General features: G+C 39.7%; 3 protein-coding genes across 7 annotated transcripts in view; all 3 read left to right on the top strand.

Annotated features, from left to right (window-relative positions):
- LOC139364269 (uncharacterized) overlaps positions 1 to 25,076 on the top strand; it is a 133,095-nt gene that overhangs the window by 58,730 nt on the left and 49,289 nt on the right. Inside the window, exon 2 of the mRNA XM_071100002.1 lies at positions 1,592 to 1,689. Within this exon, the coding sequence (XP_070956103.1) occupies positions 1,592 to 1,654 (63 nt within the window). The 3' untranslated portion in view covers positions 1,655 to 1,689. The remainder of the gene's footprint in view (positions 1 to 1,591; positions 1,690 to 25,076) is intronic.
- Positions 6,625 to 25,076, top strand: part of LOC105473712 (fucosyltransferase 8) — a 276,824-nt gene continuing 258,372 nt past the window's right edge. For 4 of the 5 annotated variants that reach the window (XM_071099996.1, XM_011727662.2, XM_071100001.1 and 1 more), the window contains exon 1: positions 6,625 to 6,688. The gene's annotated coding sequence lies outside the window, so the exon portion shown is untranslated. The remainder of the gene's footprint in view (positions 6,689 to 25,076) is intronic. The other variant, XM_071100000.1, reaches the window with a different exon arrangement.
- LOC139364270 (uncharacterized) lies at positions 6,695 to 23,378 on the top strand. Its single transcript, XM_071100003.1, has one exon. It carries the CDS (start codon positions 15,499 to 15,501, stop codon positions 16,180 to 16,182), a length of 684 nt encoding a protein of 227 aa, XP_070956104.1. The 5' UTR covers positions 6,695 to 15,498; the 3' UTR covers positions 16,183 to 23,378.

The following is a 25,076-nucleotide window of genomic DNA, read 5'->3' as shown; positions in this document are numbered from 1 at the left end:
GATTTATTGCAAAGAGAGAAAGAACAAAGCTTCTACAGTGCAGAAGGGGACCTCAGCGGGTTGCCACTGGCTGACTGGGGCATCCTGCTTTTATTCCCTTATCTGACCCCACCCACATCCTGCTGATTGGTCTATTTTACAGAGAGCTGATTGGTCCGTTTTGACAGAGTGCTGATTGGTGTGTTTACAATCCTTGAGCTAGACACAGAGTACTAGAGGGAAAAGTTCTCCAAGTCCCCACTAGGTTAGCTAGATACAGAGTTAGCTAGTTACAGGGTACCAATTGGTGTGTTTACAAACCTTGAGCTAGACACAGAGTACTGATTGGTGTATTTACAAACCCTGAGCTAGACACAGAGTGCTGGTTGGTGTGTGGTGTGTTTATGATCCCTTAGCTAGACATAAAAGTTCTCCAAGTCCCCACCAGATTAGCTAGATACAGAGTGCTGATTGGTGCACATACAGTCCTCCAGCTAGATATAAAAGTTCTCCAAGTCCCCATCTGGCTCAGGAGCCCAGCTGGCTTCACCTAGTGGATCCTGCAGCGGGGCTGCAGGCGGAGTTGCCCGCCAGTCCTGAGCGGTGCCTGCATTCCTCAGTCCTTGGGCTGTCCATGGGACCAAGCGCCATGGAGCAGGGGACAGTGCCTGTCGGGGAGGCTCTGGCCACAGATGGGGAGCTTAGACATGGTAGGCTGCAGGTCCCAAGCCCTGCCCCATGGGGAGGCAACTAGGGCCAGGGGAGAATTTGAGTGCAGCACCGGCGGGCCGGCACTGCTGGGGGACCTGGCGCAGCCTCCACAGCTGGTGGCCCAGGTGCTAAGCCCCCCACTGCCCTGGGCTGGCGCCGCCAGCTGGCCGCTCCATGTGCCGGCCGGCTGAACCCATACCCCTTCTGGTGCCGGCTGTAACTTGCACTGGCCCGCGAAGGCCACACACAACCCCGGTTCCCTCCCGCGCCTCTCCCTCCACACCTCCCCGCAAGCAGAGGGAGGAGGCTCTGGCCTCAGCCAGCCCAGAGAGGGGCTCCCACTGTGCGGTGGCGGGCTGAAGGGTTCCTCAAGTGCCGCCAGAGTGGACACCAAGGCGGAGGCGGCTCTGAGAATGAGGGCTGCTAGCACATTGTCACCTCTCATTGTGATTGGCTATGTAAGGAAAAGTTAAAGGGATTTAAAAATATATATAATAGGCCGCCTGCGGTGGCTCAAGCCTGTAATCCCAGCACTTTGGGAGGCCGAGACAGGCGGATCACGAGGTCAGGAGATCGAGACCATCCTGGCTAACATGGTGAAACCCCGTCTCTACTAAAAAAAAAAAAATACAAAAAAAACTAACCGGGCGAGGTGGCGGGCGCCTGTAGTCCCAGCTACTCGGGAGGCTGAGGCAGGAGAATGGCGTAAACCTGGGAGGCAAAGCTTGCAGTGAGCTGAGATCGGGCCACTGTGCTCCAGCCTGGGCGACAGAGCGAGACTCCGTCTCAAAAAAAAAAAAAAAAAAAAAAAAAAAAATATATATATATATATATATATAAAATAATGCTAACTGAAGCTTGAGTCAAGGGCTGAATTTCATATATTTTTATTTTGTTCCAGGTTGCTGCTTTTGCTCAGAGGATATCAATGACCCTAATGGTCTTTTTGTTCAAGATAAAGTGACTTATTGCCTTTGTTGATTAACTGGACAAATTCAGGTTAGTGTATTTTGTGGACAGCACTTCCTTTTTCTAATTATATGTTAATATTTTTGAGAAATAGATAATTTTGTGGTTAAAGCTACATGTTACGTACCAGTAAAGTAGAAAGGCCAAGTCAGTCTAAACTCTGTTAAATTGTGTATTAGTTAAGAAACATTTTCTTACTGCCTACTGTGTACAATATTCACTGCATACATTGAAAAATATTTTACTTCCTTTTAAATAGTTTTGTAGTTTAAATTATGGGGCTGGATAAAAAGTTGTGGTTGAACGCGATACATTAACTTTTGGCATCGTTGTGTGGCATTTTTTGGTGCTAAAAATAAGCAACTCATCTTAAACATTTCTGACATTTTTAGTAGCTGACTTTTAAAGGTATTCTTGTCCAGATTTCAGTCCTACATTAACATTTTTATTTATTTTTAGCGTTCATTCTATTAATTTTGACAAATATATGTCACCACAATTAAAGCATTTTCCAAACCTTCCAAATTTGCTCATGTTGCTCATTTGTAGTTAACCTGTCCTTATACCTCAATCCCTAGCAATCGCTGATCGCTTTCTATCCCTATAGTTTGCCTTTTCCAATATGTCATTTAATTGGAATCATCTAATATGTAGTTTTTAAATCCTGGCTTCTTTCACTTAGAATAATATATTTGAGATTTATTCATGTTGCTGTGTGCATCAGTAGTTGTGTATCAGTAGTTTTTTTTTTTTTTTTTTTATTGCCGAGTAGTGTTCCACTTTATGGATACCATAATTAGTTTATTCATTTACCTGTTTATGGATATTTAGGCTGTTTGTAGTTTTCGATGATCATAAAACTGCTGCAGTCATACATTAAAAAAATAAAAATGTGGGCCGGGCGCGGTGGCTCAAGCCTGTAATCCCAGCACTTTGGGAGGCCGAGACAGGCGGATCACAAGGTCAGGAGATCGAGACCATCCTGGCTAACACGGCGAAACCCCGTCTCTACTAAAAACACAAAAAATTAGCCGGGCGAGGTGGCGGCGCCTGTGGTCCCAGCTACTCGGGAGGCTGAGGCAGGAGAATGGCGGGAACCCGGGAGGCGGAGCTTGCAGTGAGCTGAGATCTGGCCACTGCACTCCAGCCTGGGCGACAGAGCGAGACTCCGTCTCAAAAAAAAAAAAAAAAAAAAAAAAAAAAAAAAATAATAATAATAAATAAATAAAAATAAAAATGTGATTCTATGTTCTTTAAAAAATTTGGCCGGGCGTAGTGGCTCAAACCTGTAATCCCAGCACTTTGGGAGGCTGAGGTGGGCAGATCATGAGGTCAAGAGATTGAGACCATCCTGGCCGACATGGTGAAACCTTGTCTCTACTAAAAATACAAAAATTAGTTGGGTATGGTGTTGCATGCCTGTAGTCCCAGCTACTTGGTAGGCTGAGGCAGGAGAATCGCTTGAACTCAGGAGGCAGAGGTTGTGGTGAGGTGAGATTGCGCCATTGCACTCCAGCCTGGTGACAGAGTGAGACTCTGTCTTAAAAAAAAATTTTTTTTTTTTTTGCATTGATATATATTAGATGTATGTATTTATTTTCAGGGTACATGTGATAATTTAATACCTTTATGTAATCAAATCAGAGTAATTGGAATATCCATTAACTTAAATATTCATTTTTTCTTTATATTAAGAACATTTTAATTATTCTCTTTCCTAGCTATTTTGAAAGGTACAGTCAACAAAGGTTACCTATAATCACCCTATTGATCTATTGAGCACCGGGTCTTATTTCTTCTAAGTGTATGGTGTATGTTTGTACCCATTAATCAACCTTTCTTCATCCCCCGACCCCATATACTTTTTACTAATAGAAGTTACTTTTTGTTGTTGCTAATGTTAAAGAGCGGTAATGATTTAACTATTGCCTTTTAGGCTGTGGTTGCATTTCTTTTTAAAAATGTTATTAAAACGTAAGGAGAACACAACGGACATCGTGGCTATGGGAAGAAACTTGCAATTTATGGTCATTTTGAGTACAGAAAGAGAAATGATGTAAAATTACTAGAAAGGGGATCTATTGGAACTTGTGGTGTTTCCTGATTTTGGAGATAATAGGTAGCCTTCTTGAATATATGGTAGATCAGAAATATACAGATAGATTAATATCGTTAAACCTCATATAGGTAGCTTCAAAAGTCATCTATAAAAGTCAAGTACATTAGAATTCTCCTATATTAAAAACATACTTAAACAGGGTAAAGGTTGGGCATGCAAAAGTCAATTTAAACTTTCTTGAATGAATATGTAGGATGAAAGTGATAGAAACTGTCTTTCTGCCTTGGGGAAATTAATGACCTCAAAAAGTAGCTTGAAACCCTATTTGAATATTTATAAGGAAACTGTAGTTCATTATTTGTTATAGAAATAAAAAGGTCTTGAGAAAGTATTATGCTCTGACTGAGAAAATGTTGGATGGTTTAGACTCTAGCTTCTAAGCCTGGACACTAAAAGACTTACTGCAACTTTAAACTGTTTTCTTGTTTCTGAACATGTTTAGATGAATTATGTAACTTTCATAGTATCTCTATAGATAAGTGGCCTGCCGTATTGTGTTCTCCGAAAACATTTTTTTAAAACTTTTTTTCCTTTCATTTCTTTTTTTTTTTTTTTTTTTTTGAGACGGAGTCTCGCTCTGTCGCCCAGGCTGGAGTGCAGTGGCCGGATCTCAGCTCACTGCAAGCTCCGCCTCCCGGGTTCACACCATTCTCCTGCCTCAGCCTCCCGAGTAGCTGGGATTACAAATGTGTGCCACCATGTCCAGCTAAGTTTTGTATTTTTAGAAGAGATGGGGTTTTGCTATGTTGGCTAGGCTGGTCTTGAACTTCTTGGCTCAAGCAGTCTGCCCGCCTCAGCCTCCTGAAGTGCTAGGATTATAGATGTGAGGCGCCGTGGTCAGAGAGCATTTCTTAAATAGAAAAAACATTTTAGGCAGAGTCAGAGCATTTTAGAGATACTTCTGAAAGAGAATAGTTATCTATTCAGTGGGCAAATGCAACACAGAGTCAAAGATAATGCTGTGCTCAGAAGTCATGATTTCTTCAGGATTTTAGGGTATTTAGATTTTAAACCACAATTCTAAGGTCAATATTTATGTAAAGTATTTATGAAAATAAAAGCGATATTTAAATTTAAATTTAATATGCTTTAATTCACATAAAATATTTTGAGGTTGTTAAAAAATAAAGTTTAGATTTTTCTAGCTATATATTCAATATAAGCATATTTTTTTAATATTTGAAAATTGAGATCCTATCTTGCACTGTTTAAATAGTAGCCCATTTAACTTAAAATTAACTGCAAAAGAAATAAACAAAAACTGAGTTTTTGTAAAGAATATTAAATTGAGTAATTTAACTTTATCCCATCCATTAGGTTAAGCAGTGATCCCAGGATAAAGAGAGAGAGACAGAATGATGAGTAAAATGAACGCTACACTGCAATGTCTCCAGATAGCTGTATGAGTAAAAGCTTACTATCTTACCTCTCTGGGTCTTTATTTTCTTATTTTAAAAAAAGGCGTTAAGGTCCACATTAAAGTCAGGTATTATTGGTGAAGTTTAAAACTACTAGTCTCTTTTATTTCATGAACACTGCCAGGCATTGGAAATTAGTGATAAAACTTGATTCACTGTGAGAAACAGCCAAAAAATAATTTTAAAAAATAGCATTTTATTTTAAAGTTAAAAAATAATAAAATAAAAATAACTTGTTTGAGAGACTTTTCTAGAAATGGAACATTTTAAAATGAAAATAGGATCCAAATATCTAAGTATTTACTTTTGATATTTGATATATAGGCTTGTTATAAGATTGTGACTCTGCTGAAGTGGTTTTAGTTTATACAGATTTTTGAGAGAAGAAAGTGTACCTTTTTGCTCTATATATTTTCTTTGGAAACATCTTCTCATTGTATTGTACCAATTTCATCTTGATTCTCTAAGAATCTTTTTAGTCTTTTAGGACAAAGGAAATAGGTATTGAGAGACATTTCTCTTCAATCTTATGGGTCTCTTCTGTTTCTGCACATTTGCTGAGCACAGTAATGATAGCTTTTGTTGGGGGCTATCATTTTCAAAGAAATCTATTTAGCAAACAGCCTAGGAAGATAGAAATAGTGCTTCCATTAGGACAGATGGCACATTTCTTTGCTGTCCGGGATAATTAAGATAATCTCTCTGGGAAAAGGTTGGGCATTTTTGCTTGTAGCTCCTTTTAAAGATTGGAGTTTCGTAAGCTTAGGTTTTCTTGTCCTGCAGTGCAACCCACAGTATGTGCACTTGGTTTTCCTTTCATTGGCCTTTAGGAATTAGAGCTTGAGGAACCAGTACAAAATATGGTACTCTGTCTATGTTGTTGTTGTGAGTAGTAAACTGTTCTTTGTTTCTGACCTAGGAGTGTTATAACTTCTGCCAGGATTATCTGATGCTAGTTTATGAGATATCACTAACACAACCTATTGATAAAACAAAGCTGAGTTTATTGCTTATTGTGGTAAGGGAGAACACCACCTTAAAAGATCTTTGGTAGTGTCTTAGGTCAAAATTTGAGAATTTGAAGTTCGGTTTAAGTTGGATCTTTCAGTGGTGGTGATGAGGCTTGATTAGGATTGGGTAGGTGTCATGATAAAACAGTTTAGGTTTGGTTGAAACAGTAAGATAAAGATTTTGAAAACTGCCGGAGAGTTGATGGGTCTTTCCAGAAGGTCTGTAGTGAACAATCACATTATATTTCTGCAAGAGTCTCCTAGAACAGCAGTTATGCTAATTAAGACAGTGGACTGGTAAAGTCATGTTAATGTACCTAGAAAGTTGTGTGTGTGAGTGTATTAGTTTTCTAGGGCTGCTATAACAAAGCACCGTAAACTGGGTGGCTTAATATAACAGAAATTTATTCTTTCACAGTTTTGGAGGTTAGCAGTCTGAAATCAAGGTGTTGGCAGGGCCACACTCTCTCTGAAGGCTCTAGGTAAGAATCCTTTTCTTCTTCTTTTAGGTTATGGTGGATGCCAGAAATCCTTAGTGTTTTTTGACTTGTGGTAGCATAACTCCACTATCTACCTCAGTATTCACATGACATCTTCCCTCTGTGGGTGTTTGTGTTCAAATTTCCTTCTTACAAGAATTCCAGTCATGTATTAGGGTCCATCCTAATCCAAAATGACATTATACCAACTTGATTATATCTGCAAAGACCCTATTTCCAGCAGTTAAAAATTTTGGGAGGACACTTATTCAACTCAGTATGGGGGACATGTAGTTTCAGTCTTCAGTGTCCAAACTGTATGTAGGTACATGGTGTTTGTTCTCAGTGTCCATGAAACTATGGTAGACTGATGTTAGCTTGCATGTAGGGTAAAATCTTAGGTTCTTCAGAGTTCTTGACAACCGCATGGTATAGTAGAAAGAAAATCAGTTTGGACGTCCTTACCTTAGTTCTGCTCTGCATCCTTACCTTAGTTCTGCATCCTTACCTTAGTTCTGCTCTGTTATTAACTAGCTTAAGAAAGTTACTGTCTTCTTCAGCTATTAGGTTGTTACTGATAAACCAGGAGTTCAGTCTAGGTCCTGCTGCTTGCTGCATAGAAAGCCAATCACTGAGACAACGAGTATTGCCAAGGAAGAAGGCTTTAATCAGGTGCAGCAGCTGAGAAGATGGGAGCTCAGTCTCAATTTCATCTCCCTGACTGACTAAAACCAAGGTTTATATAGCAGGGAAGAAATATAACAATGTGTAAGAAAACAGGAACTTGGGAGGGGCAAGGAAGCAATATTGGTGAATGAGGGGTCTGGCATCTGGTGAGGTGATTTGGTTTCAGTTCTTTGATACTTTTTCTGCCAAAAGAACTGTCTGTGAGACTACTGGGTTCATTTCAGTTTCCTCATAGATAAAATTTGAGGCCTGAGGAAGAGAAGAAGAGTAAACCAAATGATCTTTAAGACATATCTAGTTCTCAGATTCTAAAGTTTTATAATTGTTGAGTGCCTGCTATATACCATATTAATATTAGTCTTGCTGGAGTCACAAAATAAAAAGGGAATAGAAAATGCGTTAAGTACTAATCAGATAGACTCGAACTTGTGAATGTAGCATGCATAAATTAATTTGTTTTGTTTATTTGGGTGAAGCTAATTCATGAAGATATTAGGTAAACATGCTGTTTGCCCTGATCTCTCTGACTTACCATTTTGGTTTCCAACTTGAATAGTGTATTTGGAAGAGGAGCATTCTGCAGGTCACTTAAAGTTAGAAAAATGCTGCACCCTCAGGCTGAGTTCACAAAATGAAATAACCTTTCCTGAAGTGAATATGAGAATGTGGTCCTGCCTTCGTTGCCCACGTTTGTCTCTCGTGTCATTCTTGTGGTTGATTTTAGAAAAATTCTTACTAGAGAATGGTAATAGTACTGTGAGGTGGTGCATGGTGTTAGAATTCTAGGTGTAAGTTATTCATATGCTATTGAGTTTTCTTTATGTTTTAAATAGGTCACTGTAGTATGGTATTTGAATTCTTTCTTTGAATCATGTTGAAAGTATGTAATAATTACTTCATAGAGATATTGTGGGCACTAAAAAATTCTTTGGTACCACCAAAACCCCCTGTGGTCGTGTATGTGCTTGTTCTTTGAAGTTACAAATGAACAATGACTAGATATTGATGATAAGTATAAGTACAGGTTGAACCAGTATTTTTAGATCTGGACAAAAGTTACTGAAGTAGGAGAAAAGAGGGATTTTTATTCATTCCATATGGAAGAAATTCAAAACCATATACTAGGGGGTGATGGGATTCTCTCACCACTTCCTGTATGTAGCCCTTCCATCACACACAAATTGTACTGAATGTTTTCATAGTGGATATTTGGGCAATTCAGAGACTCTCACTAGATCTTGTAACAATGGTAATGTATTTAATTAATTTTAGAAGATACATTAGAATATAGAATTAGCAGTAACACTCCAGCAATACCTGAAATAAAATGTATTAAAATAGACAGAATATAGAAATTAAATAGACACTATAATTACAATAATAAAAAGATATACCTCTATCATATTTCTATTTACATTTATATTCTAGTCAATTAAAAGAGTAGGAGAATTTTTTATCTTTCTGTCTTTATTTATTTTTTTGAGACAGGGCCTCACTCCATCGCCCAGGTTGGCGTACATTGACGCAGTCATGGCTCACTGCAGCCTTGACCTCCTTGGCTCAGGTGATTCTCCCACCTCAGCTTCCTGAGTTGCTGTGATTGCAGGTGCACATGCACACACCACCATGCCTGGCTAATTTGTTATATTTTTTGTGGAGATGGAGTTTTGCCATGTTGCCCAGGCTGATCTTGAACTCCTGTGCTCAAGCAGTTTCCCCACCTCAGTCTCCCAAAGTGCTGGGAGCCACCGTGCCTGGCTAATATATTTTCTTAACGTTAAAGAAAAGAATGTTAAGGAGTTACTCAGAAAGAGTAACTTGACCTTTTGGTGTAGGCTATTTTGATGATTCTTGGGAAGATTTTCTTTTTTTCTTCATTCCTGGGGCCATGGTGGCTGATCATCCAAGCTTGGATTAAACTCTGTTCCTTGTGCTTTTCCTTCTCATTTTAGGCTTTGGAGTTGGTATACTTATATTACCAAGAAAATAATGTTCCTCCAACTTACAAGAAATATTTTTTAGTTTCAGAGAATTATGAGTTGGTAAAGATTGAAAAAGATGGTATGGATGTGTTTGAATTACTCACTTTTATGATGTGTAGTCTTCACTTTTCATGTTGTGTTTTGTTGGACTCAAAGATGCTTGAGAAATTAAAGAGATTCTCCATGGCTCCCCCAGCCACCCCTGCAGCCCTGTTGGGGAAAAAAGGAAACAAAGGAGGAAAACCATGTTGAACACATTTTTTCTTAAGCACCTATAATGAATTGGAGTTTTTAAAAAATAGATTTTATTTCTTAGGGCAGTTTTAGGTTTACAGAGAAATGGAACAGAAAGTACAGAGAGTTCCCAAATATCCCCCCACTTTATCTTACAATCTGTAATAATTGCTTATTATTTCCAGGAGTTTGTTGGTCAGTACTTTGGGTTTTTTTTTTTTTTTTTGTTAAACGTAGATGATCATGTCATCTGCAAACAGAGAGTTTTATTCTTCCTTCCCAATTTGTGTACCTTTTATGTCCTTTTCTTGTCTCGTTGCATTAACTAAGATGCCCAATATGATGTTGAATAGGAGTGGTAAGAAGGGAAGTCCTTGCTTTGTTCCTGATCCTAGGGAGAAAGCATCTGGTTTCTCACCATTGGGTATGGTGTTTGCTGTAAGTTTTTTGTAAATTTTATTTATCAAGTGGAGGAAATCCTCCTCTATTTCTAGTTTGCTGAGAACATGTGATTATTAATTGATGTAGAATTTTATCAAATACTTTTAGTGCATCTATTGATATGATCTGATTGTAAGATTTTTTTTCTGTTTCCTGGATTACATTAATTGATTTTTAGATGTTGAACCTACCTTGTATACTTGGAATATACTCTACTTGGTTGTGGTGTATAATGTGATTTGCTAAGATTTTTGAGAACATTTGCCTCTGTGTTCATGAAAGATACTGTTCTGTGATTTTCCTTTCTTGTAAGGCTGTTGCCTGGGCTTATTATCAGGGTAATGTTGGCCTCTGAGAATGAGTTAGGAAGTGCTCACTCTGCTTCTACAGATTGTAGAATATTGGTATCATTTGTTCCTTAAATAGTTGATAGAATTCGTGAGTGAATTATCTGAGTGTGTTGCTTTCTGTTTTGGAAGATTATTAATTATTTATTCAGTTTTTATAAATTGATTTAGGTTTATTCAGATTGTTTCTTCTTGTGTGAATTTTGGTAGATTGTGTCTTTTAAGGGATTAGTCCATTTCACCTAAGTTATCAAATTTAAGGGCATCGAACCAGCTTCGAGTCTTGTTGATTTTCTTTGTTTCCCTGTTTTCCATTTTGCTCTGATTTTTACTTTCTTCTGCTTCCTTTGGATTTAATTTGTTCATTTTCTAGTTTCCTAAATTAAAAGCTTAGATGATTAATTTTACCTTTCTTCTTTTTTAACATATACATTCAATGCTAAAAATTAATCTCTTCATCCTGCTTTGCTGCATTCCGTATTTATTTATTTACTTATTTACTTATTTGTGAAATGGGGTCTCATTATGTTACCTAGGCTGGTCTGGAACTCCTAGCCTCAAGTGATCCTCCTGTCTTAGCCTCCCAAAGTGCTGGGATTACATGCATGAGCCACTGTGCCCGGCCATAAATTTTGGTGTTTTATTTTCATGTACACTTAGTTTAAAATATTTTATAATTTCTCAAGACTATTTTTTTTGACCTATGAGTTAGGTGTAAGTGAGCTGTTTAAACATCTCTAAAAATTTTCCAGCTATGTTTTTGTTTAACTAGTTTAATTCCATTGTGGTGTGTCTAGTTGTATGGTGTCTATTCTTTAAAATTTGTTAAGGTATATTTTGCAGTCTGTCTTTGTGAAATGTTCCCTGTGGATTTGAGAAGAATGTGTATACTGCTGTTGCAGGATGAAGTGTTCTATAAATGTTGGTTAGATCCAGTTGATTGATGGTGTCCTCAGTTCTACCACACCTTCCTGATTTTCTGCTTCTGTCAATTACTGATAGAGGGTTGCTGAAGCTCCAACTATAATATTGAATTCATGTGTTTCTCCTTGTAGTTCTATCAGTTTTTATTATACCTTATGTATTTTGACACTCTGTTGTTAGTTACATACATATAAAGATAATTATGTCTTCTTGGTGAATAATAACAGATTGATCATCTGTTGTTATGTAATGCACCTCTATCACTGATAATTTTTCTTGGCCTGAAGTTTGCTCTTTCTGAAATTTATATAGCCATTCCAGGTTTCTTTTGATTAGGTTTAGTGTAGCCTATCTTTCTGCATCCCTTTACTTTTAATCTGTTTTCATCTTTGTATTTAGAGTGGGATTTTTGTAGACATCATGTAGTAGGGTCTTGTCATTTGATTTACTCTTGACAGCACGTGTCTCTTAACTGGTGTATTTAGAACACAGATGTTTAAAGTAATTATTCATATAGTTGGATTAATATCTACTGTATTTATAACTGTTTTCTACTCATTGTCCTTGTTCTCTTTTTGTCTTTCACTTTGTCTCTGCCTTCTTCATTGTAATTGACCATTTTATATAATTCCATTTTGTCTCCTGTTTTAAAATATATATTATACTTATTTAAAATTATTTTTTAGGCTGGGCATGGTGGTTCATGCCTGTAATCCCAGCACTTTGGGGAGGCCAAGGTGGGTGGATCACTGAGGTCAGGAGTTTGAGACTAGCCTGGCCAACATGGTGAAACCCTGTCTCTACTAAAAATAAAAAAATTAGCCAGGTGTGGTGGCAGGCGCCTGTAATCCCAGCTACTCAGGAGGCTGAGGCAGGAGAATTGCTTGAACCCAGGAGGTGGAGGTTGCAATGAGCCAAGATCACACTACTGCACCCAAATCTGTCTCAAAAAAAAAAAAAAAAGAATAAAATGAAGTTATTTGAGTGGTTGCCCCAGAGTTTGCAATAATTGCACAAACTAATCCAAGTTCACTTTTGAAATAACACTATACCACTTCATAGGTAGTGCAAATACCTTGTAACAGTGTCAGTTCCTTTTTCCCATTCCTTATAATGTTACTTTTATTTGTTTCGCTTTTCTATAATTTATGGTCACAAAATATATTGTTGCTATGATTATTTTGAACAAGTTGTTATCTGTTAGATGAATTAAGGATCAGAAAAACAAAAGATTTAATTTTACCTTTATTTTTTTCTCTACACTCTTCCTTTCTTTTTGTAATCCATATTTCTGATCTATATAATTTTCCTTCTTTGTGAATAACTTCTGTTAACATTTTTTGCAAGTCATGTTTATTGGATTTCATTTCTCCCAGTTTTTATTTGAGAAAGTCTTTATTTCTTTGTCACTTTCGAAGGATAATTTTGCTGGGATTCTACGGGAATTCTAGTTTCGTGTTTTTAAAAACAGTCCAGAGGTTTATTCTTATTTTATTTTATTATTTCATTTTATTTTTTTGAGACGGAGTCTCACTCTGTCACCCAGGCTGGAGTGCTGTGATACTGTCTTGGCTCACTGCAACCACCGATTCCCGGTTTCAAGTGATTGTCCTGCCTCAGCCTCCTAAGTAGCTGGGACTACTGGTGTGTGCCACTATGCCTGGCTAATTTTTTGTATTTCTTTTTTTTTTTTTTTTTTTTGAGACAGAGTCTTGCACTGTCGCCCGGTCTGGAGTGCAGTGGTGTGATCTTGGCTGATTGCAACCTCCGCCTCCTGGGTTGAAGCGATTCTCCTGCCTCAGCCTCTTGAGTAGCTGGAATTATAGGCGCCCACCACCACGCTTGGCTAATTTTTTGTATTTTTAGTAGAGATGGGGTTTGACTATGTTGGCCAGGCTGGTCTCGAACTCCTGACCTCATGTTCGCCCACCTCGGCTTCCCAAAGTGCTGGGATTACAGGTGTGAGCCACTATGCCCAGCCAGTCCAGAGGTCTTTTATTTTTTTTTTTACACCTATTATGCTGTGAATTCATAGGGAATAGGTTCCAGCAGCTTAGGCTCCTTCCCATTGGTTCTCACAAAGTGTGCTTCTCTGGATGGAGCAGGCTGGTGCTTCAGTTGAACCCAGGTACCTTTCTCTTTGGCTTCTTTGTTTTTCCAGTCATTTTCCTTTATGCGTTTCAGGAAGCTGTCTTGGCTCTTAGAGTGCTTAATGTGCTCAATATGCACATTAATTCTCTTGGCAAGAATCTTGCCCTTGTTTGTTTGCAAGTTTTTTATAATACCAACAGCATGCTGGGTAACGTGTTTGTTTACAACTTGTTTACAATGCCAACAACATGCTGAGCAGCACTACAGACTCTTCCAGTTTTGCCATGATAACACTTGTGGAGCATTCCTTTTTGAACAGTACCCATTCCCTTGATGTCTACAATATCACCTTTCTTACAGATTCGCATACATGTAGCCAAAGGAACAACTCCATGTTTAGTAAAAGGTCTAGAGAACATATATTGGGTGTCTCTTCTCTTTCCCTTTGTGTTCGTCGTTTTGGCGAATTACTGAAAAATGGTGGTTCCCGCCGTAAGGTTGGATTTTTTTTTTTTTTTTTAAACGCTAAATATTTCACTTCACTCTTTTTGCTTGCGTGGCTTCTGAAGAGAAAGTTTGATCTAATTCTTATCTTTATTTCTCTGTGGATAAGATGTTTTGTGTGTGTGTTGTTTTTTTCCTTTACCTCTTGCTTTTTTCGAGATACCTTATTGGTCTTGAAGTTAATAAGTAAAAAATTAAAGTTTGCTTTTGATTTAGTTTCCTCTGTCTGATTTTCTGCAGCTTCACTATCATTTGTCTGTGGAAATATTTTGGTATTTATCTTGCTTGGTATTCTTTGAACTTCCTGGTTTGGTGTCTCTTACTAAAGACATTCTTTCCTGTTACAGTGTTATTGATTTGTACACTCTCCTTCCTCACCTCCCCCCTTCACTGTTTTTTCCTACTCTTTCCTTTTCCTTTCTTTCCACAGGATCTCACTCTGTCACCCTGGCTGGAGTGCAGTAGTGGCATCATCATAACTCACTGCATTCTTGAACTCCTAGGCTCAAGTGATTCTCCCTCCTCAGCTTCTCAAGTAGCTAGGACTACAGGTGTGTGCCACCATGCCTGGCAATTAAAAAAAATCATAGAGACAGGGTCTCCAGTGTTGCCCAGGCCGGTCAGAAAAAAGAACTTAGCTGGGCATGGTGGCATGCACCTGTAGTCCTACCTACTTGGGAAGCTGTGGCAGGAAGATTGCTTGTGCCTAGGAGTTCAAGGCTACAGGGAGCTGTGGATCACCACTGTACTCCAGACTGGGTAACAGTGAGACCCTGTCTCAAAACATATTAAAAAAAAAATTCCTGGTGATAATTTGATAATTCCTGGTAAAAATTCCTGCCACATCCGAGTCTGTTTTCGAGGCTTGCTTTGTTTCTTCAGATTGTATTTTTTGCCTTTACAGTGCCTCATAATTTTTTTTCATAGCCAGACAGAATGTATCAGATAAAAGGAACTGAGGTAAATAGGCCTTTAGGGTGAGGTTTTATGTTTGTCTGTTTAGAAGTCAGGCTGTGTTTAGTGTTTGCTCTGGCTGTGGTATCAGAGGCAAATGTTACAGGATCTTTAAGGTGTTGCTTTTCTGGCTAGAAACCTCTGTGGCCGGTGGCGCCTTTGCCTGAGTTCTTGTCCTGTATCCAGGAAGAATGAGGTATGCAGACAAATGGAGGGTGAGCAAGACAAAGAGAAGCTTTACTGAGTGTTAGAACAGCTCAGATGAGAGCTGCAGAGGGCAGCCCCTCTCTGTAGGCAGGTCCTCTCATCCAGTGTTCAGCTGTCAGCAGAGAGAAGGCCCTGGAGTGAGTGGCTCCTCTCTGCAAGCAGGTCCCCATTGACTTCCCAGCTCTCAGCAGAGAGGAGAGGTCCTCTGCCCTGCCCTGGCTGATGCCGGGGCTTTTATGGACCTCAGTGGGGAGGAAGTGTGCGCCAGTTGGTACATCGGTGGCTATGGGTGGGCTGGAAAAGGCACCACAAGCCCCCACTGCAGTCTGCGGGTTTGATAGCCTGGTCCCCAACCTTCAGGCCCTCCCTGGCCTGAAGGTGGGGTCTTACTGGGGACCTGCCCCCTTCCACCCAGGAGCCTGTCTGCCTCCTGCCACCTTCCATGGTTCCCAGGCTGCTTGTGCCAGGGGGCACCTGCCCACCAGCATGGAGCAGCTCTCCACCTCAGCTTCCCCACAGGGGGCCTAGGCGGCAGGGTCTGAGCATGCGCATATCCTGTTGGGCTGTGATGGTGTCCAGGCTTGGCTCCAACCCTGCTCTGAGAACCTGCCAGATTGGAGCCGGTACGGGAAGTGGCAGCGGGAACAGGCATTTCCGAGCCTGTGAAGGCAAGCGGGGGGCCTTCCCGAGCCCACAAGAGCACAAGGAGGCCTGGGTCCACAACCCTGACTTGGATAGCTGCAGCTGTATGGGGTTGGGAGACAGGGCTCCTGCCTGTTTCCAGTCCCCAAGAGCACATGGAGGCCTGGGTCTACCACCCAGGCTTGGGTGGCTTGGGCTGCTGCCTGCTCCTGGCTCCCACTGGCGCTGTGGAGCATGCAGCCTTGGCTCCACCCCCTTTCATCCTGGGGCAGGGGCTCCAGATCCTTGCTGGGCCTGGGCTGGGATCTGGGGCAGGGGTGACATCACCGGGAGCTACCCCAGTTGCCTTGGCACTCGAGTGGCCCAGGCAGAGCAGATCACTGTCCGGCCTGGTTGTTGGGAGTGGCAGGCTCAGCAGTTGCCTGACATGGGGTGGACCCTAGGGATGTGGCCCCAGGCAGCCCTGCACAGAGCCTCCTCCTGAGGCCCAGGAACCTGGCACCCTCAGCGGGTGGGTGCAGTGGCTGTGTCACTGGCCGGTCCCTGAAGTGGGCACCGCTCCTGCTTCCCGCCTCAGGCCCCTGAGGCTCAGATTCAGCTCTGCATTGGGCCCCTGTCTGCTTGACTGTGCTGCACTGAGGGCGGCGGGCTGTTGAGAGAGGGGGTCTGTCCGCCTCTCCCTGTGCCTTCCCTGTACCAGAAAGCCACTGCCGTCACTATCAGAGGCTAAAATTTCTTCTAGTGTCGTTGCTTTTATCTGCCCTGTAGTCTTTGGGTTTTTGTCAATAATCCTTAAAAGGGGTCTGAGGCTTGCAGGTTTTTAAGTTGTAATCCTGTGTTGTACAAGAACTATATTGATGTAGTGGTAAGGGTAGAGGTATAAGGGGGAAAGTTCTGCAGGCCTGTAATTAGATCTCAGGACTGTAGAACTTTCCCCCTCACCTCTGCCCTCTACCAACTGTGAGCCTGAGTTGGGTATCTTTCTCTTTTTCCCTGTCAAAGGATATATGGGGCTAGAGTTGGGTATTGCCCTTCCCTCAGGTTGGTTAGGCACTGTAAAACCCTAGTAGGTTAGGCAATCTAAAAGCCCAGTTGGTTAGGTTCTGGTAAAATAGTTTCCTTTACTGGAATGCCTTTTGATAGAAACAAAGTCCCTGGCATATTTCAAAATGTTTTTCTTCTTACCCTGCTGCCGGCAGGAGGGGATTTTTTCAGATCTTTGCCATGAGAACCTGGTAGGGCTTCTGCAGGTAAAACTCAGGAAAGTATGGGGACCCCTCTAAGACTGGTCTGCTTGCAGTTTTTAACTCTCAAGCTAGTCCACAATTACTGTTTGAAGTGTTCCTACTGATGCTGGCTTCAGTTGAGAGCTTGTATTCCTGGGCTTCTGCTTCCCGCACACTGTGATTCTCTGTATCTGCCTGCCTGTCTCTCCAGGTTTTAGAGCAGCAGTTTGCCCTCTGGACCTCAATTCTCTGATGGCTCTAAGAAGAGTTGTTGATTATCAGTTTTCCCCCCACCCAGCTTTTTTTCTTGTTGTGAGGTTGGGAGTGATGAATTAAAAGCTTTTTACAACCATACTTAAGGTTATTTTTTTGACAATTTTTGATGCTTTTGTAATTAGTCAAAAGACTTATTACAGTATCCTTTATCTGATTTGGCAGTATTGTTCATTAAGAATTTTATTTCTGCCGGGCGCGGTGGCTCACACCTGTAATCCCAGCACTTTGGGAGGCCGAGGCGGGCGGATCACAAGGTCAGGAGATCGAGACCACGGTGAAACCCCGTCTCTACTAAAAATACAAAAAATTAGCCGGGCGCGGTTGTGGGCGCCTGTAGTCCTAGCTACTCGGGAGGCTGAGGCAGGAGAATGGTGTGAACCCGGGAGGCGGAGCTTGCAGTGAGCCGAGATCGCGCCACTGCACTCCAGCCTGGGCGACAGAGGGAGACTCCGTCTCAAAAAAAAAAAAAAAAAAGAATTTTATTTCTTCCTGACATCAGGTCTGCACATTTTGGGGATAATGTATTCTAATTTGCAAGAAAGATTAAAAAACTCCTCCAGAGGGAAGTTGATCATAGGACTGATTATTATTATTGATGAGTTGACTGCCTTGTTTTATGTTGCTATATAGGAATACCTGAGGCTGGTAATTTATAAAGAGTTTGATTTACCACACAGTTCTGCAGGCTGTACAAGAAGTATGGCACCGGGATCTGCTTCTAGTGGGCGCCTTAGGCTACTTTCGCTGATAGCAGAAGGCAAAGAGGAGCCAGCTTGTGCACCTAATGAGAAAGGAGAAAAGGGTGGGAGGAGGGACCCTGACTCTTTTAAACAACCAGCTTTTGGGGGAACAAATAGAGTGAGACCTCAAGCATGCCTGAGGAAGAGCATTAATTTATTCATGAGGGTTCTGACCCCTCCCCCCACCCCAACAACAACTCCCATTAGGTCCCACCTTCAACATTGAGATCAAATTTCAACAGGAGGGACAATCATCTAGTGATAGCATAGACTCAGGCTATTTACTATTCTGTTTTTAAGTATAGATTGAGGGCAACAGCAACCTTTGTTTTCTATGTTGAGGGCCAAAGGTTTATTTTTGTACTCTTATACTGTAAAAAAATATACTTTATTTTTATAGCCTTTTTGAGTGTAGGGTCATGTCAGGTTTTACTAATTGCACTTCTGATAAGTATACTGATGATGCTGAGGATGGTTATTAAAACCCTGTGCCGATACTTTGGATTTATGGAACCAATTAATTTGATGACTCATTTACATTGAATGTCTTAATTAGTAGATTTCCCACTAATTATTTTTATGAGCAGAGAATAAGGTAATGTTAATTCTTACTTTTTTGTGATATGGTAAAAAACTTAGTTCATATAATGAATTTAGTGCTCAAATAGCTTAGTAGAAATTGAAGTAGAAAGAGACAGATTGTTATAAATTAAATGTAAGATATAATTTTATTTTCTTTAGAAAGCTTTACATTGAAAATATAACATTATAGATAATTTAGACAACTTATTTATAACTTTTATTTATTATTATTGAATGTAAAAGAATTACACGCAGTCCCATGATCTTAACATAACTGTGGTTACCATGTTGGTATATGTGCCTTTTAGTCCTTTTTCATACAGAATTTTTTTTTTTACAAAGTTGTAATAATAATTTCTTTTCAAATTTGTGCCTTTTTTCAGTTAACAGTGTAAATGTTTCCCATTTCTCGTTGAGTCGAGGTACTGTTAGGTTGGTCATACTGATAGTTCATTGTACGTATTGCTGTAATATCTTTGTGCATTTAGGTTTTCCATGTTTGTACCTTATCTTTGGGTTTTCAGAAATCTGTGTCTCTCTCTGTTTCTCTTTTTGTGTGTCTTTTCTATCTCTCGCCTTCATTTGGGGAGCATTTTGTGTTCTCTTTCACAGGACTAATTTTTATTGGATCTTGAAAAATGAGATTATAAATTTTTTTGTTACTTATATAATTAGGAAACAATGTTTTGGACTTACATTGCCAAGTTTTATTCCCAGAAATTGTAGTTTTGTGACTAGGTGATAAAAATGATCTCCTGTTTATGTGCCAAAGTTGGTATTCTAGACATTCATACTTAGGATGTAAATTGTAGTCCAATAATTTAATACTTTATGTTTAATTCTTGTAATATTTTACTCACAAATTGAAATTTTCCTTACCAATTTAATGTTTGTAGGCTTAATTTGGCATCTTTCTTAGGATTACTTATTAGATTTCTCTGCATTCTTGTGACTTCTCCCTAAACTAATGTTTAGAACTGAATTGGGTTCAGCAATTTAAGTGGAAAATCAGTATGACTAGAGACTTCTAGAAACTTCTTGTGTCACTGAGATGCTGAATTTGATGATTCTGACCCTACTTGCTCATCTGTAAAAGCTATTAGAGGATTGTTTTAAGAGTTTATATTCTATACAGGTATATATACACCATGTAATACCACTCAGCCATAAAAAAGAACGAAATAACATTTTTGCAGCAATTTGGATGGAGCTGTAGGCCATTATTCTAAGTGAAGTAACTCAGGAATACAAAACCAAATACTGTATGTTCTCAAAAGTGGGAGCTAATACGCAAAGGCATACAGAATAGTAAAACAGACTTTGGAGACTGAGACGCGGGGAGCTTAGGAAGAGGATGAGGGATAAAAAAAGATATATTGGGTACAATGTATGCAACTTTGGTGATGGATGTAGTAAACTCTCAGACTTCACCACTGTACATTTTATCCATGTAACCCAAAACCACTTGTACGCCAAAAGCTATTGAAATTTAAAAGATATTTAAAAAAAAAAAAAGAGGTCAGGTAGGGTGACTCATGCCTGTAATCCCAGCACTTTGGAAGGCTGAGGCAGGCAGATCACTTGAGGTCAGGAGTTCGAGACCAGCCTGACCAACATGGTGAAACCCTGTCTCTACTTAAAAAAAAAAAAAAAGCCAGGTATGCTGGCTCATGCCTGTAATCCCAGCTACTCGGGGGTCTGAGGCGGGCGAATTGCTTGAACCTGGGAGGCAGAGGTTGCACTGAGCCGAGATTGTGCCACTGCACTCTAGCCTGGGCAACAGAGCAAAACTCTGTCTCAAAAAAAAAAAAAGAAAAAAATTTAAAAAAGAGTTTCTATTGTACCTAATCTTCTAGCCTTATTATTTCTTGGAGATTTTATAAATGCATGTAGCTTTTTTACTCTTGTCATCTTCAAGTTATTTGCCAAGATTGAAAAATAACCATCTTTCTCCTAATACCTTGGTGAACCTGACAGACACAGTTCATTTTATTGTAAAAGTAGTAAAATTTCTCAACTGATACTTGTTCTTCATTTTTGTGGATTTTTTTAGGGAAGATAGGATTTATTTTTTATTTTTATTTTTTAGTAGAGATGAAATTTTGCTGTATTGCCAGGCTGGTCTGGAACTTCTGAGCTCAAGCAGTCCTCCTGCCTCAGCCTTCCAAAGTGTTGGGATTATAGGTGTGAGCCACCACACCTGGCTGGAAGACAGGATTTTTTTAAAAGAGTAAATACCACTTAAGAATATCCACTAGTATGGGATCTAAAGTTAAGCATATAAGGATGCTCACATATTTCTTTGTATCTTGTTCCCAGTCTTTCCCCCTAATCTTGTCTTACCTTTTTCTCAACAAGTGTAGTTAACAACTACTATGAATTTGGAATACAAAATGATAACGACCCTACCTTTAGGAAACTGATAATTCAGAAGGTGAACTAGAAATATAAGTTAATAATTACAGTACAGGAACTCCCCTAATTTCCTCTATAATAACATGTCTCCCAAAATCTGATTGAAAATAAAAATTCCACTTGTCATAGGCGTAGGAGGTATTTGGGTGTTTGTATGGAGAGTCATTTCACAGAGCTAAAATTTATTATTATAAAATATTCAATTCTAATTCCTGGGAGTGTTATCTCCTTTGGAATTAGAAATCTTCGTTGCTGCATAACATTAAAGTGTCAGGATGATGCCTATAATCCCAGCACTTTGGAAGGTAGAGGCAGAGCATTGCTTGAGGCCAGGAGTTCGAGACCAGCCTGGGCAACATAGTGAGACCCTGTCTCTACCAAAAAAATTAAAAAAAAATTAGCCAGGCATGGTGGTGTGTGCATGTACTTAGGAGGCTGAGGCAGAGGATCGCTTGAGCTCAGGTGTTTGAGGCTGCTGTGAACTATGGTAGAGCCACTGCACTCCAGCCTCTGCAACAGAGGGAGACCTTGTCTTGGGGGGCGGAAAAAGTGTAAGGATGGGATTTTTAGGCATCTTTGGGACTGAGCAAATCAGTCCTGGGCCCAACCTCCTTGTAGGGGGTGAGGTGACAACCTGTGGAATTTGAGGCCTACTACTGGGATTGTAGGTATAGGAAGTTAAGAGGGAAAGGGTCTTTCTCACCCTGCCATGGTAGTAAAAGCTTGGTGCTTAATGGGTGCCTTTCACTTATTTGATCACCTAGGATTTCTGCTTAGAACCCAGCAATACTTGTAGGCCTGCACTGTCCCAAGAGAGAAATCAGAGACTTTTGGTGATAAGTCAAGGGTAAGAGACGAGATAAGAGAACACCTACACTATAGGATATTAGAACTATAACTCCAATTACTCCTTCACACTCATCCTTCTCCCCCTCCCAGCTTCCAAGTATATGTGACTAAGGCTTTGTCCAGAGCAGGACTGGAGTATGGGGTCGGAAGAATTATTCTTTTTTCATCATAGATCAGGATAGTGTCATGTCCTCCTAAACTTCAGGGAAAGCGTAGCTTCATACCTCTTCTCCCAATTTCCTAGCATTGTGAAATGACAAGGCTTCATGCAGTAACTCAAAATCATTGTTAATAAGGTGATATCTAAAAGACTGAATTTGGTATTCAGAAGTTAGTGTGAGGATGTTTGTCAATGTGTGAAATGTTTTGAGCTGTGTGAAACTCAATTTTGCTTAGTGTGGTAAGTACAGCTGAAGTATGTGTAAAACTCAGTAGTAGCACACAGAAAGGAGTAATGAATTGTGTCTGGAGGGTCAGGAGAGATCTCACAAAGGAGAGGATCCTTGAATTCTTTGTTCAAGTGGTAGATTTGAAGAAGTAGATTTTTTGTTTTTGAGACAGGGTTTTGCTGTAGGTCTCCCAGGCTGGAGTGCAGTGGTGCTGTCATAGCTCACCGCAGTCTCTAAACTTCTGGGCTCAAGCGTAGAAACAGATCTCATAGTGGAAGTCTCTGCCCAATAATACTGAGATCTTGGAACCTTACTCATTTCAGAAATGGCTCTGGTCTGAATACATTATATGGGACTAAGCTCTTCTAAATGTCTTTATCCCTTAATTCTTTATGCATAAACTTCAGCAACTTCTAAGCTACCACTAGTAAATTTTCACTGTAAATTATATACTGGATGATTGAATTTTTAGAATTAGATTTATTCCAAGTATAAGTCAACCTAAATATAAAGTTTTTCTCTACTTAAATATAAGCTTTTTTGGCATTCTTGAAGATTCTGAGTATTTCTGTGGACAGTTATGGCCATCAGGGTGTTTGTTTGAATTCTGGAATTGCCCTAGCGAGCACATAAACTGTGGAGTAAAGCAGGTGTGTGGTCTGACTGTCACTTAAGATCTGTGCAACCTTGAATAGTAACTTTGATGCTAATTTTCCACATCTGTAAAATATGGATAAAAAATGCAGAGTCTTTACCACAGTGCCTGGCATGAAGTAGTGGCTCAATAAATGTTAATTATTACTATTGTTAACTAAATAAGAGTTCCCTAGGTCTCTGGTTTCAAACATATGAGATGTTGGAGATTATGAATACCTTGGGGCCACCTTGAGCTAAGACTAGATGCTCAGGAGCACCGTTTTGGTTAGTCATTTATTCATTGAGCATATATTTTTGCATTGTTTTAACTTTGCAAAATACCTAAATCAGTCAATTTTATTTCTATACATATATTTCTATATAGAGGAGATTTTCTATAGGATGTCCTATTCTGGGTGTGTCTTTCTGACCTGCAGCTAATCAACTGACTACAGGTTTGCTAATTTTTTTTGAAAAACCCTAATATTGTAAAACAGTAGTACAGAGGAAATAAGCTGTTGGTCAACTTCTAAATTCTGGCACAGGTTAGATTTGCCTAAGAGCAAATCATATAGCAAGAGTTGATGAGATAACTTTTCTTATAGCTTCTAGCCTGGGTAAGTTTGTCTCACTTGGTATCAAGTCAGAGGAATCTGAACTATAGAACCAAATTGTAGGGAAAGATGACTAAGGGTTCGTGATGTCTTTTATTTTCCCCCCCTCAAAGGAGTTCTAGCTGTAAAAAGCATCATGGTTTAAAAGTTATCGGGCATCAGTGAAGGCAGCAGAAAAGTCAGAAACTAATATAGCCAAGTCTAGATTATATCTGTTATAATCTTTTTAGTGAGAAGATTCCAGGTTCTAGAACCAGGTCTGTAAAATGTTGAGAGCCCTCTAAGTAAACTCCATTATTGTCGTGTAATTGATTTTTCTTTTCTTTCTTCTTGGACATACTCTTCTTTAAAGAGAGTATTCCCCCCTCTACCCCAGATAGTATCTATCTTTGGGGTTTTGAGAACAATAGTATTCTTGTGCTTTAGGTTCTGAGTTGCTGACTTGAGGGAATTTGATACACAGGAGTCCCCAAGGCACCCCCAGTGGATACCTGAAACCATGGATAGTACTGAACCCTATATATACAGGTCAGGCATCCCAAATCTGAAATCCAAAATGTTCCAAAATCTGAAACCGACGTGACACTCAAAAGAAATGCTCACTGGAGCATTTTGGATTTGTGGATTTGAGATGCTCGACTGTTAAGTATAAAACAAATATCCCCAGTAGGAAAAACTCCCTATTCCCATTAGTTTTTACTTGATATTCTGAATTCTTAAGTGTGATTTTTTTTTTCCTAATTTGGGGATAGCTCCTATTTTTATGAGAGAAATTAATGGGAAATTTTGAGATGGTAACTAGAAATTGTCTTTGCAGTGTTAAATTTATAGTTGGGAGGCTACTAGGCTGGGTGGCTTTAGCTGTTTAAGTTCCTATCTAAGCAAACCAAAGCCCAACTTAGAAAGTAAAAGGAAACTAGATATTTTGCCAACTAGAAACCACCTAACTAATCTCAAACTAGTGTCTTTACACTCTAACCAATGAGATGTTTTCTTTGTCTTCCTTCTGTGTTCAGCATGTAAAGCTTGCAGCCGACACTGCTGCAAATGAAACTCTTCAAACCTCTGCTTGATTGATGACTCATTCTTTGCCCAGATAAACTCTTTTATTTTGTCTGTTTTTGCTTTAAACAACAGAGGAACATAAATTCTGTTAATTGATTGTATGAATAGAGCAGTGAAAATTCCCTGTAAGGCTTTGGTTATCAGTATTTTAGGAATATAGATCTTTTTAAAATATCCCCTTTAGCTTTTAATGTGTTTTGGTTAAACAAGGTGATGTATGTGTCAGTATAATGCCAGGCTCACAAAAGTTGCTAACTAAATGTTAGTTCCTTCAATACAGATATTCATTCCCTGGGACATGGTTCCAAAAGTAGATTATCATAAGAATTCTCTGAGAAGCTTTGAAAAGCTACAGATGTCTATGGCATATATTATAATATATGGCATCTATATTAATACATGTATGTAGATGTACACAAACGATTTTTTTTTTTTTTTTTTTTTGAGACGGAGTCTCGCTATGTCGCCCAGGGTGGAGTGCAGTGGCCGGATCTCAGCTCACTGCAAGCTCCGCCTCCCGGGTTTTTACGCCATTCTCCTGGCTCAGCCTCCCGAGTAGCCGGGACTACAGGCGCCCACCACCTCG

The sequence above is a fragment of the Macaca nemestrina genome, chromosome 7, assembly GCF_043159975.1.
Source record: "Macaca nemestrina isolate mMacNem1 chromosome 7, mMacNem.hap1, whole genome shotgun sequence".
Taxonomy (NCBI): Eukaryota; Metazoa; Chordata; class Mammalia; order Primates; family Cercopithecidae; genus Macaca; species Macaca nemestrina.
This window is presented reverse-complemented; position numbering and strand designations above follow the sequence as displayed.

What these genes read in the sequence shown, in the direction of transcription:
- LOC139364270 (XM_071100003.1), top strand. Translation starts at nt 15,499, where the DNA reads ATGGTTCCCAGGCTGCTTGTGCCAGGGGGCACCTGCCCACCAGCATGG.